This window comes from Lytechinus pictus, chromosome 14, assembly GCF_037042905.1.
Source record: "Lytechinus pictus isolate F3 Inbred chromosome 14, Lp3.0, whole genome shotgun sequence".
NCBI classification, from domain to species: Eukaryota; Metazoa; Echinodermata; class Echinoidea; order Temnopleuroida; family Toxopneustidae; genus Lytechinus; species Lytechinus pictus.
In genome coordinates this window covers 16,947,054-16,965,915 of record NC_087258.1, presented here as the reverse complement: position 1 = coordinate 16,965,915, position 18,862 = coordinate 16,947,054, and the positions used below count along the sequence as shown (strand labels likewise).

Sequence of the window (18,862 nt, the reverse complement as noted above, 5' to 3'; positions counted from 1 at the left end):
TCCTCTTCCTCTGTATCTCCTCTCTTTCTTTCGCTCTTTCAATTTTTTTTCTCTTTACATTAATATTATCATTTTTCCCCCATCGTTTCTCTTTAAAGCAGATACTCTGTTGCATACATTCAGTAGGTTTGTATTGTGGTAGATATGTGATATCATAACAGAGATAGTTGGGGTATTCTTGAGCCTTGACTACAGAAAACATGAAAATTATTAACAAAAATATTTGTAAAAAAATCATTTCCAAGTCTTGTAGCATACGTACTGACGAGCAGTCAGATCTCATGATTTCGATACTTAAATTATTGATATTTTTATATTTAATCCTGACTGCTTGTTTTGTGAAAGCGGGCACAGGCAAATCAATCAATATCACATATTGTGAATAAAGGAGTTCATTTCATGTGCTGATGGCATATTTCCTAAAGCAAATCTATTAAATCAATACACCTATGGTGTTATTTTAATATCAACTACTTGAAGTACCACTAATGAAACGTCAGATTTTTAGTATATTACATGCTGTAAAAATAGTGTTTCACCCAAAGGGGACATTGGATATTGCAAGGCGAGAGGCCTATGCGACAACTAACTTGAATATTGATGACACCTTCGAATGTTATCCTTTCTGCGAGAAGTCTTCATTGATTGTAAATTTGCTTTCTGGCAGGCAGAAGTTGGGTCAAATCCCGAGATTTGTAAGATTATTTTCAGTAACATAGAGTGAGACGATATCAGGGCCCTGTACTGTAAAAATTTGTAGTGGATTCAAAGTAGTTTGGACTATGGAAAGCCAACGTAACCATAATTTGTCAGACTGATCAATGACGCATGCACAGGTGAACTTCATCTGTCAATTACAGAAGCTTAGACATGAAATGTTCTTGATAGAGGAGCCGTGGTGTAGTGGTTCTGACTCTCGCCTTGTAAACAGAGGGTCGTGTGTTCGAATCCCACCGCGGTCTGGCGTCCTTTGGCAAGGCGTTTATCCACACTTTGCCACTCTCGACCCAGGTGCTAAATGGATACCCGGTAGGATGTGAAAGTCATTGTAGCTTGTCCAGTACTGTGTGCGCCTCATCGGCGACTGACTGGAATACTCCCCAGGGAGTGGAGGATGTGCACACATTGTGTGCGGGAATGACTGATTGAATCCGATGACCGGGGTAATAATATATCTGTAAAGCGCTTAGACACGTCGTTTTGATGTATTAAGCACTATATAAAAGCGGATTATTATTATTATAGAAATTCTGTTCTTGCCGTTCTGACCATAGCAAAACTTATTCATATAAATCAAAACTACATGTAGGCATTTAGGCGTGCACCTGTAATTCAAACTGCGTGGGGAGTTACAAATTGATGTCACGTCTTTCGGATGGTGACATTAAAGGTAATTTCCAGATGTATATAAATTTTAAAGGATAACAGAATCTTGATAATGATAAAAGAACACTAATCTGTTTTAATAGATTTTAAACGATGTCAGAAATTTGATAATGATGTAAGAGCACTAACCAAATGACCACTGAACTCTATATAGTTCCTGTGAGTTTTCTACAGGGAATCTCTGTTTTTAGTTGGCAGCAAGTTAATAATATTACAATGTCTCTACATTTATTTGCATGATAAATGATGTCAAAGTTTTTTCTTTCCGACTTTCCTGATACCAGGGCCAACGCAATTATGCAGTGGGGAATTATGAAGTGCATACCTAATATTTTATCTTTACTCATCCATGACGTAATATATTTACGAGACTCTGAATCAAAGTTTTAAATCAAGCCACAAATTGCATAATGATTATCACAAAATGATGACTTAGCAACCTTCAAACACCAATCAGAATTTAAGAAAGTTGCTTTGTTAGTTCAGGTACACACAAGGTATCCATTTCTCACTCGCCTTGAAAAATCAATGCCTGCTAACAAATTCATAACACCTAGTTGCATTCAATAATGAAAAAAATCTCCGCAAAATGGTCCTGCTTTTCCATATGAGAATCAATAAGGATGTATTCCGGCCAGGGACGGCGCGTATACGTGTGAAAGATAGAAGCGCTGCCATACTGGAAGTCGTGTTAAATTGGAGTATGATTGAAATCAATAGAGCATGTGTACAGTGATTAGATTAAAGAGTTTAAAGGAAACAGGCTTTCAGCTAGGTTTAAGTTGGCTTAGATTTGTTTTTATCTACCATTTTATCATCCACTGAACCCTTCACCCCCTCCCTCCATTCTCAAACTTTTAATCTCAATGGCCCGTATTCTGAAGTCAGGTTTAATTTAAACTCTGGTTTTAAGTTGTGGTTTATGGAAAGCCAGTTGTTACATAAATCTCTAACAGTAGAGGTTCAATGTATCAGCTCATTTGACTCCCAAAACATTATTTTACTGCCTGGGAAGAATAAGTATGACAGTTGTCTTCACCATTAAAGAATTAGTAAAGAGCACAGTAAACATGAGAAGCATTCACTGTAAACAAACTTTTTAAACGTTTGGTTTCCCATAATTTTAGCACATAGTTAGACCATGGTCTAAGTTAAACCTGACTTCAGGATACGGGCCTATGTCTTCTATTTTTACCACGATCATTCTCCCCCACTTTGGTCTTTCCCACTTTCATACTGTCCAATGATTCTTGATTCATCACCATACATTTAGCTCTCAAATCCTATAGCCTTCGATGCATGTGATTTATTCAATCTACCACTTTATCAACCATTATAACTACCTCTTACCCCACCCCACCCCTCCAACTTCCATTTTTCCCAATTCTATATCAATACCCTTTGACCACAAAACACCTTTTCTTACAGTCGTTGTTATCCTGCTGCTCCAGTATTTCCCACTTTCCCACTTGATTTTCTCACTATACCTTCAGCTCTCCAAAGCCATATACCTGGTTGCATATGATACTTTTTTATATATCATTTTATCATCCACTCAACCCCCCCCCCCCAATTCTCCACTCTCAACCTTCTGATCTCTATGCCTTTTATTTTCACCACACTGATTATCTTCCCTGCTTTGGTCTTTTTCACTTTCATTGTTGTCTAATGATTTTTTGATTTTCTCACCATACCTTCAGTTCTCCAAGGCTATACTGTCCTTGAAGCGTTTGGTTCATTTTAGCTACCACTTGTCCACTTACCCCCTGCCCCAGCTTGCTCCAACTTTCATCCTCTATTCAATTCCTTTCCTTAATCATTCTTCACTGCTTTGGTCTGCTCCACTTTCAAATTGTCTAATGATTCTTTGATTTTCTCACCATACCTACGGATCTCACTGGCTATAGTCTTTGAAGCGAGTTTTTGTTTTATCTACCACTTGTCCACTTACCCCCTGCTCAGACCTGCTCCAACTTCCATCCTTTATTCAATTTTTTTCCTCGATCTTTCTCCCCTGCTTTGGTCCTTCCCACTTTCAAATTGTCTAATGATTCTTTGATTTTCTCACCATACCAACAGTTCTTCCAGGCTATCGTCCTGGAATCGAGTGGTTCATTTTATCTTACCCCCTGCGTCTACTTGTCCAACTTCCATCCTTTATTCAATTCTTTCCTCAATCATTCTCCCCTGATTTGGTCTTTCCCACTTTCAAATTGTCTAATGATTCTTGATTTTCTCACCATACCAACAGTTCTTCCAGGCTATCGTCCTGGAAGCAAGTGGTTAATTTTATCTTACCCCCTGCTTCAACCTGCTCCAACTTCTTTCATCCTTTATTCAATTTCTTTCCTCAATCATTCTTCACTGCTTTGGTCTTTTCCACTTTCATAACTGTTCTTTGATTTTCTCACCATACCTTTGTTCTCCCAGGCTATCGTCCTGGAAGCAAGTGGTTCATTTTATCTTACCCCTGCGTCTACTTGGTCCAACATCCATCCTTTGTTCAATTCTTTCCTCAGTTATTATTCTTTGCTTTGGTCTTTCCCACTTTCAAATTGTCTAATGATTCTTGATTTTCTCACCATACCAACAATTCTCCAAGGTTACTCCCTTGAAAGCAAGAACGCATTCTATCTACTACTTTACCTCCTCCTCCCTTCTCTACAACTTCCAATTTACTATTCCTGTTATCTTTACCCATCATCATTATCGATTGCTGCATGAGTCTTTGTTGTCTAATGATTCTTTGATTTTCTCACCGTGCCTACAGTTCTCCAAGGTTATTCCCTTGAAAGCAAGGATGCATTCTATCTACTACTTTACCTCCTCCCTTCTCTACAACTTCCAATTTACTATTTCTGTTATCTTTACCCATCATCATTATCGATTGCTGCATGAGTCTTTGTTGTCTAATGATTCTTTGATTTTCTCACCGTGCCTACAGTTCTCCAAGGCCATGGTGCTGGAGGTGTACAGCGCTTACGTCAATAACTTCACACATGCCATGGAGACGGTGAAGAAGACCGCATCACAGAAACCAGCTTTCAGGGAATTCATTGAGGTAAGAAGGGGAGAGAGGGAAGGAAAAGGAGAGACAGGTGGGGAGGGCTGAAAGTTAGGAGGGAGAAAAAGGAGAGAGAGGGTAGGAAGAGGAGAGAGAGGTGGGGAGGGCTGAAAGTTAGGTGGGAGAGAAAGGAGAGAGAGGGAAGGAAAAGGAGAGAGAGGTGGGGAGGGCTGAAAGTTAGGAGGGAGAAAAGGGAGAGAGGGGAAGGAAAAGGAGAGAGGGGAGGAAAAGGAGAGAGAGGGAAGGAAAAGGAGAGAGAGGTGGGGAGGGCTGAAAGTTAGGAGGGAGAAAGTGAGAGATAGAGATTAAAAAAAAGGAGGTTGGGAGAGGAAAAAGAGTGAAAGAAACAATGAAAGAGTAACACAGAAACAGGCATAGCGACTTAGCGACATAGAGGAAAATGAGAAAAGAGAGAAAAGGAAGAAAAGAATAAGAAGTATTGGAACTAGAAAAAGAAGGAGAAGAACTAAAAGAAGAGGGGAAAAAAGTAAGACAATGACAAAGTAGACAAAGAAGGGGGAGGAGAAAGAGCTGGGGAAGCAGAGGAGCAGAAGAAGGAGGAGAAAATGAAGAGGAATGATAAGAAATGCTGTAACAATTCTTTTTAGGCAAAGTTTCAAATACTATGCTCACCTTTAGTTTTATTCTATTTCAGAGTCGTCAGCAATCCAGTAGCGATCGACTGAGTCTATATGGGCTCATGTTGAAACCAGTTCAGCGCTTTCCACAATTCATCTGTCTTCTCCAGGTAAAACATGTAGAAATCTTCTGTTTTTATTCTACTTTCATCATTCTGGTAGGCTATACTGGTCTGGTCATTTCCTGCATATTATACTTATTATGATCATGTTTCTTAATGTTTAACCTAGGTGCCAAAATGTTTTTAAATGTGTCAGTTGAAATAATGTGATTGAGTCCTTTGTAAGCAAATGAAAAGGTCCATGTTAAATGCATTTTGAATTTAATTGAAAATTTGATATGAAAGCATTACCGCATCAATCATAAATGCATTATATAAAACTTCTCTTGAAACTTAACCTATGAATGATGTGCAATATGGACTCTAGTAACTGTTTGCAAGGTAGACCTATCTTAAATTTGTAAAAGTACATACTAAACATTACTCCTACATGTATTTACTGCATGTACTCTCTAACTTTACCATATATGTTTCAAAATGCCCATTTGCCTTTGGAAATGAAGGATGAAGCAACCTTCTATATTTTGTTTCTCGCTCAGGATCTGTTGAAGAGAACACACCAAGGACACCCAGACAGGATGCCCTTGCAGCTGGCCCTCACCAAGCTAGAGACCCTGGCCAGTGTCCTCAACGAAAGGAAGAAACAAAGTGAACAGAGGCATGCCGTCAAACAACTCATCAAGAACCTCAACGTGAAATTCTCTTCAAAGGTATGTATGTTAAGGATAGTATCTGTACGAGGTTCCTATGGGTATCTGAGTATCGAATTCAAAGTCACCTAGTTTGAGACCTTGTACCCTCAACAAGAGGAATAAAGATTTTGGGAAGAGGAATGAATCCAAGTAACTCATGAAGAACCTCAATGTCAAATTCCCCTTAAGGGTACACTGTATGTACTTTGTACTCTTTAGAGAGTCTTGAAGGCTCTTTTTGGTTATTCCAATTGAATCTTACAAACTTGGAGGACCTAGCTAGTGTCCGCAGCAAGAGGTAGTAGAAGGTTGAGCAGAGACATGCAGTCAAGGAGCTTACTAGGAACTTCGATGTCAAATCCTCTTCAAAGCTATGTCTCTTTCATAGAGCCCTACAAGAGATCCCTTGTTTTTTGTTAGTCAGTGCTGAATATTTCGGGAGTCTGGCCAATCTATGTGTTGTTCATGGGTCACAACATGGCAACGAAATCATGCCATGTTATCCATTCTGTAACCAAGTTGGTCACACACTGGAAAATATGGCACTGATTACTAGTGTCATATCTGACCAAATAGGCTACAGTCGGTAACACAATCATAGAGTGATGCTTTGTAAAACAGCTTTAAATAGCTCACTGCTTAATTGTTTGCAGTGCTAATATTCTCTTTCTGTAGCCAGTGGAGACATTGTAGGACAATTATGCAGTCATGTTGATCAAGTAAGGAGCATTTTCAGACAGTTATCAAGAACGTCAATGTCAATCTTTTCAAGAAGTGATGTCTGATGTCAAGTGTCTGAGAATGTATACCCACAGGGGAGCTCTTAGTGGCAGTGTTCTTGTCTAGGTCTGAATGATCAATGTATTGGTGACGTCAAACTGCTAATCTTGAAGCTCATTGGAGTTCATTGTCTCATTTCCATGTTGATGCATGCACTTGGGTCGCCTTAAGAGGGCTCCCTTTGGTTATCTTTCAAGGTTGTTCAGTCTTGCTGTCAATCATAAATCAGGAACCACAATGTCAAGTAGTGCTCTTGGGTTTGTAGTCTCCTAGAGATGAGAAGTGCTGGAGGATGTTGCCTCAGGGGATAAGCTCTGGTGCTATTGGTTTTATAGTCATTGATTTCTTTAGCCTTACTGCTAAGAGAGCCTTCTCTGTGCTTGTAAGTGAGCAACCAGGAGATCAGAGCCTTTGAGTCCTGTCTGAGGGACTCTCTATCTGAGGTTTGTCTTGAATAATAATTCCCCATTTAAACATATATTCAAGGAGTATTCCATGTGTTCATGAAGACCACTTCTAGTTGGTCTTTATATACCAGTTTCTTTTTTCCTTAATGATTATGGAATATTATTACTTTTGTCTCTTTTCCAGATGTCGTCGGAGAGGAATCGATGGTTGATCAGACAAGATGATATGTTACAAACAGTGAGTAGAACCTATAAAAACAAGAAAACCTGGGGGGTTCACAAAGATTTAAGTGTGACTTAAAGTTGCACTTAAATTCCAAATTGTGACATGTATTAATGCACCACCGCATTGGTCAGATCGGCCTCGTGGAACGCTCACTATTGCATATTAATCAATGAGACTTGCGCAAGTGGACACTTGCGCATGACTTTAGTCACATTCAACTCTCTGTGAAACACCCCCTTGCTCGGCTATTACAGAAGTAATAGACTTCCTTTTGGGAGAGGGTTGGTGACCAGGGGCCCGTCTTACAAAGAGTTACGATTGATCCGATCAATTGCAACTATGGAAAGCCAGCAACGTCAACATCTAAAATGCAAATTTGTTCAAAATATTTTCCAGATATGATATATATATTCATACATTCATCGTTCTCTTGAAGATTCAGTGTGATTCTCTTTGTTTACTGAGGAGATTGTACAAATTTCTTGTAGAAAAATATTATGGTATGGATGGATTTCCATACAATTGAGACTGATTGGATCAGTCGTAACTCTTTGTAAGACGGGGCCCTGTTACATTTCTTGCATTTAAAGCTTAGCCATTTGATAATCTGTAGCACATTGCTTGAATTTAAAGTGATGATGGTTTTGGCTCAATCATCCATTGTTCTTAGAGTAACCTTGCCACTTATGACTTGAGAGTAATAATTTATATTTCCTCAATACCAACCAAAATCTCAACATGCTAGATCTCCATTTGGCCAAATCGGTATAAATGATATACTTCTGTCCATTAGTTCAAATGCGGTTGACCCCCCCCCCCCTCTCCCCCATCATATTCAAACATGTTTGAGGGTTTCAGCATTTGGTTTATTATTTTTATACAACCCAGAAAAGATGTCGATTGAGAGGGCTTTCCTCCAAACAGGTATGAAAGTGAAATTGCATGGCTCTACTAAAAGCAAATGAAACTATTTGATTATTGCATACTGAATGCACTAACAGAAATAAATTCTACATTATTGTCATGCTTATTTCAATTCTAATTCATCTTTGCTATGAGATGGCATGGCGGAAGAATGAATATGGGTACATTCTTTATATTTGTAATGTTTTTTAAATTGATATTAATGGAATGGGATCTTGATTTATGCATATTCTTTGCTTGTTTCTAGTCCTATAAATGAAAGGGGCTCCAAAAAGTATTCTCTGTCTTAAATCGTATTACAGCCATTATCCTGCATTCTGAAATGATGAATTTTGTACAATTCAAAAAGTCATGATTCAAAAATTGAAAATAAATGTAGTTTATCAACTACTGTCTACTTACTTTTTTATCAAAATAAAGAAAACATTTATATATGATTTCTTGCTTCTCTCTGGTACTGATCTGTATTTCTTATTCCTCAAGAGTATTTTCTTTGATTTGTCAAAGATTTTTTAGTAATGACATGAATGGATATATTGGTCGACTGACTTTTCCCATTTATTTTTGTTTCAGACTTAGGTGATTGTTACATTTAAAAAAAAAAGGGAAAAAAATGCTGGCCAGTATTATTGCAAACTGTTGTCTCCACATTATACATATGGTGGTGTGGATTTGATGTTGTAGAGTACAAATACTTGTAATCTTTTGCACATTATCACTGAGTCTGTTCGAGATTGATATACCAGACATTATTGATAACAAATCTCATGATGTGCTTTATTATACAAAAAAAACATTAACAATCCTCATTAATGAACTTCATGTCTGAAGTCTAAGTTCAAAGGTCAAAAGTTCACCAAGCATTAAGGATATCATCTTTTGATTATCTGCAAAAATATTGATTATGCTATATGATTAATGTCAAAGGTTGTTGTCAGAGCACGAAGTCACAGAACATCGGTAAGACCCCCTGAAATTATAAATTTTTTCCATCCCAGTGTTTTGACATATGGTAACCAAATCAACTAATCCCTCTTAAAAGACTTAATTACTTTGATTGTTTTATCTGTTTTCACTCTGTTGTGTATTTCTCTGTTTGGTCTTTCTAACTACATGTAGTAATGGCTTGATGGGAAAAAATATCAGTTGGAAAAAAAATGAGAGCTGCTGCATTTTGAGCATGCTTCTCAAGTATTACATTCATGACAATTTTTTAAATATATTTCTTTGAGGAAATTATATATTTTTTCAATTAAATCGTATTTTTGTAGCCTTATTGAATACGCTTTCATTGTAGATATCACACATTAAAGACACTCAACAATACTATGTGCAACTAGAGTTGACTGCTTTTATTGCAGTTTTTATCTATACACATGATTTCACAAAACTTGAATAATGTGGCAATACTTTTCTTGTAGATAAAGGAAAAATTAGATCTGATTTTGTATAGTACCATATTTTTTTCTTATTAATTATTTATATTTCATTGCGATCATTGATACAATGACTTTGGGATTTAATTCCATTGTGTATCAAAATTTATTTTGTTGGATGCATACACATTGTTTTTAGAGATGTGAAATAAAAGAATTTGATATTCCTCCTTTATTTAAGAAAAAGCAAGATGACCCCCCCCCCCCGATCCCCCATAACCTATTGATATAACAGACTTACTGAACTTACATTGTGTGGAAATTAATTAGAATTATAAAGTTCAAAATCCTAACCATGTTTTTTTTTATTACTGAAAACTATTTGTGTATGTACATTAATTGCCTGAAGTGGAACTAACATTCTTAAAACCTTTGAATATTTGAATTAACTATTACTAAGCTAAGTTAACTTTCAGAAAATTCACTTGAGGGATTGATTTTTAGAGATCAATAACTGTAAATGCATTGTTGTCTCCCACTATTCAGACTACTCTTACCTTTGGTATCAGTTTCATAGATCCATTCATACCCAATTCAATGCTGTTTCCATGGCAACCTTAAGATATTTAAATCAACTAATACTAAGCAAAGTTAACTTTCAGAAAATTCACTAGAGGGATCGATGTTTAGAGATCGATAACTGTAAATGCATTGTTGTCTCTCATTATTCAGACTACTCTTAACTTTGGTATCAGTTTCATGATCCAGTCATACTCAATTCAATGCTGTTTCCATAGCAACCTTTAGATATTTAAATCAACTAATACTAAGCAAAGTTAACTTTCAGAAAATTCACTTGAGGGATCGATGTTTAGAGATCGATAACTGTAAATGCATTGTTGTCTCTCATTGTTCAGACTACTCTTACCTTTGGTATCAGTTTCATAGATCCTTTCATACCCAATTCAATACTGTTTCCATAGCAACGCCCCATCTTCCAATTGCATCACCTCATGTATTTCTGTATCCTAGTATGAGAAACCCACTTTGTTCATCATGTTTCTCATTAATGATATATTCTATTGTCCCAGTTTGGTCCGATTCATACGGTCACATTTGCATTTGGAATGGAGTACGAAGTATATATGTAACTCCCTTTTTCATCTCTCCGAGATTCATCTGTTTACATTTGTTTTAATTGGGAATGGAATATGAAGTATATGGGCATTTTCACGGTAACTGACATTACACGGCACAATGTTTTCACACCTTTCATTGTGTGTATCTCTAAAACAACAAATGATGGGAGTTTGCTTTTGATAGAGTTAATAAAGTGAACCTTGCTGTATACTCTGATACTAAGTTTTCCTATGTAACCACATTTTTTTACGCATCAGCAAGCAAAAATGTGTCGGTAACTGACATTACGCAAAAGGACATGCAATTTCAGGGTGTTCATTAAAATTGAAATATCTCATGTCCCTGAGTAGATAGAGTAATAATTTGAATATATAAATATACCTCCGTTACTAGGTTAAGATGTGTCAAAATATTAAAAAATTTGTTTTTGTCTTTTGGGGACTATGATAATTTTTCCACAACCATGCTGGTAACTGACATTACGGTAACTGACATTACACTTAATTTGCCATAGAGATAACACATGGAAGTCAAATGTGTGGAATCATTGCATTGTATCTTCTGTGCAGGGCTTCACATGAAAGTGAGCTTGATGTGGAAGTATACCCGAGTTTTTAGGAACATTTCAATGAAAAACTTTTTCTTTTTCCTAATTCCTTTCTTTGATTTGAACATTTTTATCATTACTTGTCGGTAACTGACAATACACACTAACATTTACCAGTGCTATATGATTTTCAAAGGCATACTTTTCTTGGTACTTACATGTATATGTAAGGCTTTTTAAAATCATAAAAGTTTCATAATACTTCACATTTTTAATTATCAAAAGATAAGAAATGTATGTTTTACTTACTCGGGGGGGAGGGGGGGGGGGTCATAGCAGCTACATGTTTTCCTATAGTAATTTAATATTGCATTGACTGTACACATGGATCTGACTATACACCCATAATATATTTATCAGTTTTATATTGACTTTTTAAACCTTTTCCTTCTCCAACCTCCCCCTCCCCTCAAAAAAGGCAAAAATGAATAAGGGTCTCCTCCCCTAGGCTACATGTACCCCTTCCCATGAATCTCATGCAGCCATGTAGTTTTATTGATTTCTATTCTGGTCAGTGCAAGCAATGCTTGTTCATATCTGTCGGATTTCAATTCTCTTCATAATTTGTTTAATCATTTTCTTTGCTAATTCTTTTATAAGCTGTCAACAAAAAATAAACTCCAGCTTCTAAACTGAAACTGAACTATTTGTAAATTAGAAAAACACCACAGTTTTAGTAGATCCATGCAACATTGATCAGAACTGTCATATTTCACTTTTCATCTTTACTTGTAAACCAAAAACAAAATTGTATCACACATCCACACTACTAACAGGTATAAACACCAGGAATTTACTTTTAGCGAGGCAATGCTCAAAAGAATCCTAGAAACTAAAAAAGGGACCCTGGAAATCCCCTTCATCACAATGTTAAGCTTTAAAAATGTTGCAGATTTAGGCAATAGGTTGGAAAAAGTACCCCCTACCCCCCCCCCCAAAAAAAAAAAAAAAAAATGTCTGATACAAACAATTAGGTACTTGGTAAGTGCATGTACAAAACAATTTCATAGTAATTTTTTTTTGCACGATGGGAATGCAACTCATATAGTATTCCTTGTGAACTACATGTATACCTTTTAAAAGTCAATAGCAAGCTCCTTCTGGTGTGACTTGACTTAAATAACAAGTATACAATATTTCTTCACCATAAAATTGACCACATATTTGCATTTCAATATTGGTAACCAACGTTTTATCATGGTAACTGACATTACATCTCGGTAACTGACATTACATTTTCCACTTGGTAACTGACATTACATATATTTAATGGTACCCTATGGCTTCATTGTTAATTGGTAATCTTTAATTTTGGTGTAGAAGGGAGGGGTGTTACCTAGAGAGGAAATCTACCAAGTTTCATATAATATATCCTCTTTTCCAGGAAATGAGAAAAAAAAGTTCATGTTTTCGGTAACTGACATTACATACCATATCACATACTTCATCAATGTTTTTTTATCAGATGAATGAATTACTGGTGTTTCTTTCTGTGGGATTTTAAAAAGTGTTATAATAGCAAGCTAAATCACAGGCGAAAACATCATGATCAAACCTGTTCTTTAAAAATCTGTCAAAACAAAATATGTATCAATATACTATTTTCAACACTAATTTGTATCCATACTTTGGCAGCCATTTTGAAATAAAAAATGGCTGCCAGAGTCGGAAAAAAATTTTGTCTCAGAAACTTCAGGTCTTGTTTTATTAAAAAACATAAAGCATTTTACATGAATATCAACTTCATTTTTTTGCCTCTGTGTCCATCTGTGGTGAAAATGCCCATATATGTAACCACCTTTTATCTACTTTCCTGTATGATTCATCTGTTTACATTTTTTTCTAAACTGGAAATGGAATATGAAATATATATATGTACCCCCTTTTTTTCTACATTCCAATGTTCTCACTGTGAATGATGCATTATTATATGGTGTATGTTTATCTTGTATCTAATAATGCATCTTTTGTTGTCTCCTATTCTGTTTTTATTAATATTCATTTTCAGGATCAAGTGAGTTCTTGTAAAAATTTTGTAATACATTGGTTATGATGTTTGATATATTTTCATTGCCAGCAATCAGTTAAAAAAAAAAAAAATTTCCTCTTGTTAACTAGCACTGAGTAAAACAACCAATCCATCTGATGAACATAGCATTTTAATTCTAATTTCTTGGGAGGTGAGGATTATAAAGAAATAATGTAATTTGCGCCGTTTAAAATAGTTTATTTCAAAACTGATTTGAAATAAATTTTGACAGTTCCCACTGTCACTTGAAATTGACTCTAAATGCATATTTTCACTCAAAAATTTCCCTCCCTGATTCGGCCTTGAAAGATTTAAATGTTTCTTATGAAAAGAGACAATGTGGTTCTTTGATAACCATATATCAAAATATGGACTACCAATGACAAACAGGCATTCTTAAACCTTTTGGTTGTCATTTTTCTCTTCAAATCTAAATGTCTTGGCTTCAACAATATTGACTTTTTTAAAGAACTAGAGCATGAACAAATCTCTGTTCTGATTTATCGACCAAATAGCTCTGTGAAGGTTAACTGATTGCTGGCATGTGGGCAGTAGAATGTAGTGGTGTATTGTTTCCATGGTAACTCAACTCAATAGGGTTTCCATAGCAACACCTTTATAGTGTATATCCCAATGTTTTGTGGTATGTGGTAGTTAACTTTTGTTTTCGTCACAAGCATGTGGTCCCTTTATTTGTTTTCCTTGGATGATATGGATTGCATTTTATAATTTCCTTTTTCCTAAGGCTGGGTAATTTTATACAACAAAAAAATGTCTTGCATTTGCCTATACCCAAAATATTGATTTTAGTGTTTTTCCTAGCTCTTCACTTCAGGTGTATTTTGTCTCTGCCTTTCTAGACGCATTCTTTTTCTTCCCATATCTTCACTTTATAATTCTTGACTCAAAGAAAATGAGCCAATTTATAGTCCTATATTTTTAGCATCCTTTAAGAATAGAACATTGGAAAAAAGTTCAAAATGTCAATGTCAAGCCCACTTTGATATCATATATACATTGGTTTATCTTACAAGTGTGCGCTTGAACATGGAAATTATTTTTTTTTTCATATAAATTTTCTTCCCCCCCCCCTGAGAAAAATAATGTAATAAGGATATTACTAAGTGAAAAATATGAATAAATGAATGAATGAATTTATTGAAGTTATTAAAACATATAAGAAGCATTATGATATAAAATAAACGTTAAAATATATTTTTCTCAAAGACCATGAATTCAATTAACCTTACTTGAGTTTTGATTTGTATGTAATCATATAGAAAGTTCAATTAATGGCATGTACATGTATTTGGGCTTCATATTTGCTGTGTTTGCATGGCTGTAGACATTGTCTAATTTGAATCAATTACACATATTTGAACTGTCTGATGTCAATATTAGATTAAATGTTCTTGCAGTCGGTGTATGATTTGTAAATATTTATTGTGCATGTGTAACGTAGTCTGTGCATGATTAGCTCCATTTCCAGCATGTAGGTAGAATGAACAGGACTGTATTAAGGGGTCAGGGGCCTCACCCCCCCCCTCCTTAAATTTATAAATATTTATGACATATTTCCAGAAGTAAAAGAAAGGGGACAAGATAAGCCTTCAAATGTTTTGTTTGAGGGTTTTATGTTTCTGTTTGTTTATTTTTTTTGTGTTGTGTTATTTATTTTCCTTTTTTCCTTGGGGGGGGGGGGGGGTAAGCTCCCATTTTCTCTGTTAGTATAGAGAAGTCTAGATCGATCCAAGTGTTTACATGATATATCTATTTCTGTCAATAAGAAATGGCTCCAATGTTATTTGCTATTAAGGATATTTCCAAGAAAGAGAAAAAGTGCCCGTATTGTTGCCCTACCTCCTCTTCTGTAGTAGATAGTGTCTAAGTACAAGGTAGTATAAAATAATATTCCAGGGAGGATGGAGTGGGTCGGCAATAATATTAATTTGTTGATTTTATGGCAGTTTGGTTTTTTACAATTTTCAATTATTATATTCTGTGTTAATCTTATTTCTTGGGAATAGCTCTTTAATTCATTTTTTACCTTGATTATGTAATCTAATAAGAGCCGTTCACATCGTGTTACAGGCTTACGATGGACAAGGGGAGGAGTTGAAATGTAAGGAGAGACGGCTCTTCATGCTGAACGACCTTCTTGTATGCACTACAGTACTTAACAAGTAGGTATACCTAACATAGAGAGATCACCTGAAGGACAAGATCTTTTTCTTTTCTCAAAAGTCAAGAAAATTTGGTCCAAAGGGGAAGAGTTTCACAAAGCAAAAATTGTCTGAAATGTCCCTGAACTATAGCATTTTCCAGCAATCGATGCCAAGTGTTAAACAAGTTTGCGAATTGATGCCACTGGATTTTATCATGATAGGTCTCTTTAACGCTTTACAAGCCAAAGTTGGAAATAATCACCAACTGTTTAAGTTTTCTTTATTTCTCCTCAAGATAAAATACATATTAAAATAGACAATGAATGAAAATGTATAAAATAACAATATACATCAAATAAGTTATAAAAAATTAGGAGGGAAATGGCCAAAAAAGGAAGATACCTTGTGATAGGCCAACCCATTACAAAAAAAACTTAAACATAAGAAACATAAAATCAAGGTTACTGTATTTATTTGGATGCATTTTTTCTTGATTCAAAACCTGATAAGTACTTATTTTAATAAGAGTGGTGACAGAAATTAAGAAAGCAATATTGAGACTTTGCATATTATATGATTGCTTGCCATAATTAACCCTTGTAGGGTTTTTTTTTATTTATTTTATTTTTATTTACGGAATATGTGTTGGAGATTTTCATGATATTGAAATTTCCATTCAGACAAAATTGTAATTCTGTCTTGTGATTTTTTTAAATGCATAATAGGAAAAGAAGTAATTTGCAAAATTTCATTGAAATACTGGAAACAATATAAATCCAATAACATTAACATCATTTAACTAATTTTTCTGTCCCTCCCATCCAGTGGCCAGCCATCCTCCCCAGGATCAATGGACATGCCCAGATTCAAACACAGGTGGAGCGTTCCATTGACAGAAGTAGAGGTAATCAACCCGACGATAGAGGGGACAGATATTGAGATGTCCTCAGAGCCGGGCAAACTCAAGATCACAACACAACATATGGATGAACATGGTAGGGAGGAATTAATAATTTTATCTGTTTTCATGAGAGAAGAAATGATATATGCCCCTAAACAGGAGACCAATGGATTTAAAGTCCTCTCCAAGGGACTTTTAAATGATATCATTTTGGCTTTGGACGCTGAATCTTATGGATGTAATATAAGTTATATGATTCCTTTTTTTTTAATTCAAACAGATTCTGAAATATTGCTCTCAACGTAGGGAATTTAGCAACACCACTGTCATGAGAAAAAGGACCGCTAAGCCTAGAATAAAGTTATGACATATTTTTAATTAATCAAGTCATTTATTCAATTCAACTCAATTATGCATGTAATTATAGAAAGGAAAAGTGGTTATAGAATACTATTGAATATGATTTATGCAGATTTTTAACAATTTTTAAATTTCAGTAATATATTTCTCCTTGTGCAGGTAATAAATTCATTTATAGTTGTATATAACAACTAGTTTTTTTTACAAGCACCTAATTACATTTACATGGCTTACATAAACAATCTAATACTGTGGTGACATGCCTGGTCACAAAATTATTATACTATTTCTTAGGAAATGTTAGGCTACAATGTTTTGGCAGCAATATTGTTTTGTCAGCAATATTTATTTATTTGTTTGTTTATTTGTTTATTTGTTTATTTATTCGTTTGTTTATTTATTCATTTATTTATTCATTCATTCATTCATTCATTCATTCATTCATTCATTCATTCATTCATTCATTCATTCATTCATTCATGCATGCATGTTCACAATGTCACAATATGAATACAATGCATGAGATTACATAGAGAATATGTAAAAGTATATAAAATATGTAAAGCACATAATGAACAAACAGTTCATTGGTGCGATAACATAAGCCTGGAGCTTGATTGGTTGAACCACCTTTAAACTTAATTTGTATCACTTAAAACAAACAAACAAAAGCAAAAGAAAAAAATGCAATGAGAATATAAAAAAAGAACACAAAAAGGGGAAGTTTGTGACCACCAACTGTATATGTTATTCTAATTTTGTGTTTTAGAATACCTTTACGGTGGCTCAACAAGGCAGTTATACCAGGAGAGGAATGACCTTCTTCATGACCTTGCCGTTGTCAAGCAGCTTGGAGCACTGATAGGAACATTGAAGGTATGGCTGTAGAAATACTATACTAGTGATAAGTAAAGCCATATCCTCACACGTGAATGACTTCGACTGGGTTTAATATGAAATGAAATAGGTTTGGATGTGGGGTTTCAAATTATAAATTGTATCTGATCGTTGTCCAGAAATTTCTGAAGAATAAAAAAAGGTACCGAGATATTTGTTCTTATTTTATGTTGACTGTGCCATGGACCATTGATGAAAGTTGTTGACCAGCAATCAGTAGATGAGAGGTTGAAATCCAACTGGTTCCAAGATTTTTTCTTACTTTTATATTAAAGATCGAATGTGCAATCTTATTCACTGGGTGCAAGCCAGAAAAATATCTACAATATCAAACTTCCCCAGAAAGCCTTGAACATTCCAGGATCCAAATTGCTTTCAATTTCCAGCATTCAAGTCAATGATTATAATCACTTTGTTTTAAAGCACTGTTCCTATGGGGTTCAAAGTTGTATATCATTTTAGTCATGGGTTCATGATTAAGTGAGAAGAATACCAAGCATGCAGATGGCAGTGTTCATTTCAAATCATTGTGTTATCCAAGTTAATAGACTAACTGAAGGATTCACCTATTTCTTTGCAGGGTACCTATGGTGTCCTCACAAGAGATGATATTGATGAATGGAGTGAAATCATCAATAAACTCATCACAAAGAAAGGGCAAGAAATCAAGCAGGCAGACGTCAGTAAAATTCAGTTATCACTTCCGTCAGTTCAGATGTAAGTAGATTCAATCATATGTGAATTTTTTTTTATATACATGTATGTGATTGTGCATGTTAAAATCACAATAATGCACAAAGCGAAAAAAGCCGTTTGGGTAAAAGTTTGAACACATCTTGCGAATTATACTTACAAGAACTTTTAACTAATTTTTTTTAATTTCAGGATTCTCTCTCTCTGAAATTCATTTACACTGAATAAAGTAGGTATTTGAGTTATTGTTATTAATGTTCAATAACCCCAAATAATTTATAGGTGAGAGTTTGAACAGATCTTGGACTGTATATGTATGTCATATTTCAAGATCTTGTCATATTATTAATAATAATAAATAATATAATATATGATATATGTTATGTTTTCTTTTTGTTTTGCAGGGATCAAAGAGTCACTATTGTCTTTGATGCTGTGAGCGCCAAGATCAAACTCGATTGGATCACGGCTCTGGAGACTGCAAAACTAGGAATGAGTAGGTTTCCAATTCTTCT

The 18,862-nt window shown here is 35.1% G+C and overlaps 1 protein-coding gene across 1 annotated transcript in view; it reads left to right on the top strand.

The window, feature by feature from the left end:
- LOC129275774 (rho guanine nucleotide exchange factor 10-like) overlaps nucleotides 1-18,862 on the top strand; it is a 30,943-nt gene that overhangs the window by 2,625 nt on the left and 9,456 nt on the right. The window contains exons 3-12 of the mRNA XM_064109528.1: nucleotides 4,331-4,447; nucleotides 5,106-5,198; nucleotides 5,690-5,860; nucleotides 7,214-7,267; nucleotides 9,107-9,139; nucleotides 15,423-15,514; nucleotides 16,322-16,491; nucleotides 17,527-17,633; nucleotides 18,235-18,371; nucleotides 18,752-18,843. Of these exons, the coding sequence (XP_063965598.1) occupies nucleotides 4,331-4,447; nucleotides 5,106-5,198; nucleotides 5,690-5,860; nucleotides 7,214-7,267; nucleotides 9,107-9,139; nucleotides 15,423-15,514; nucleotides 16,322-16,491; nucleotides 17,527-17,633; nucleotides 18,235-18,371; nucleotides 18,752-18,843 (1,066 nt within the window). The remainder of the gene's footprint in view (nucleotides 1-4,330; nucleotides 4,448-5,105; nucleotides 5,199-5,689; nucleotides 5,861-7,213; nucleotides 7,268-9,106; nucleotides 9,140-15,422; nucleotides 15,515-16,321; nucleotides 16,492-17,526; nucleotides 17,634-18,234; nucleotides 18,372-18,751; nucleotides 18,844-18,862) is intronic.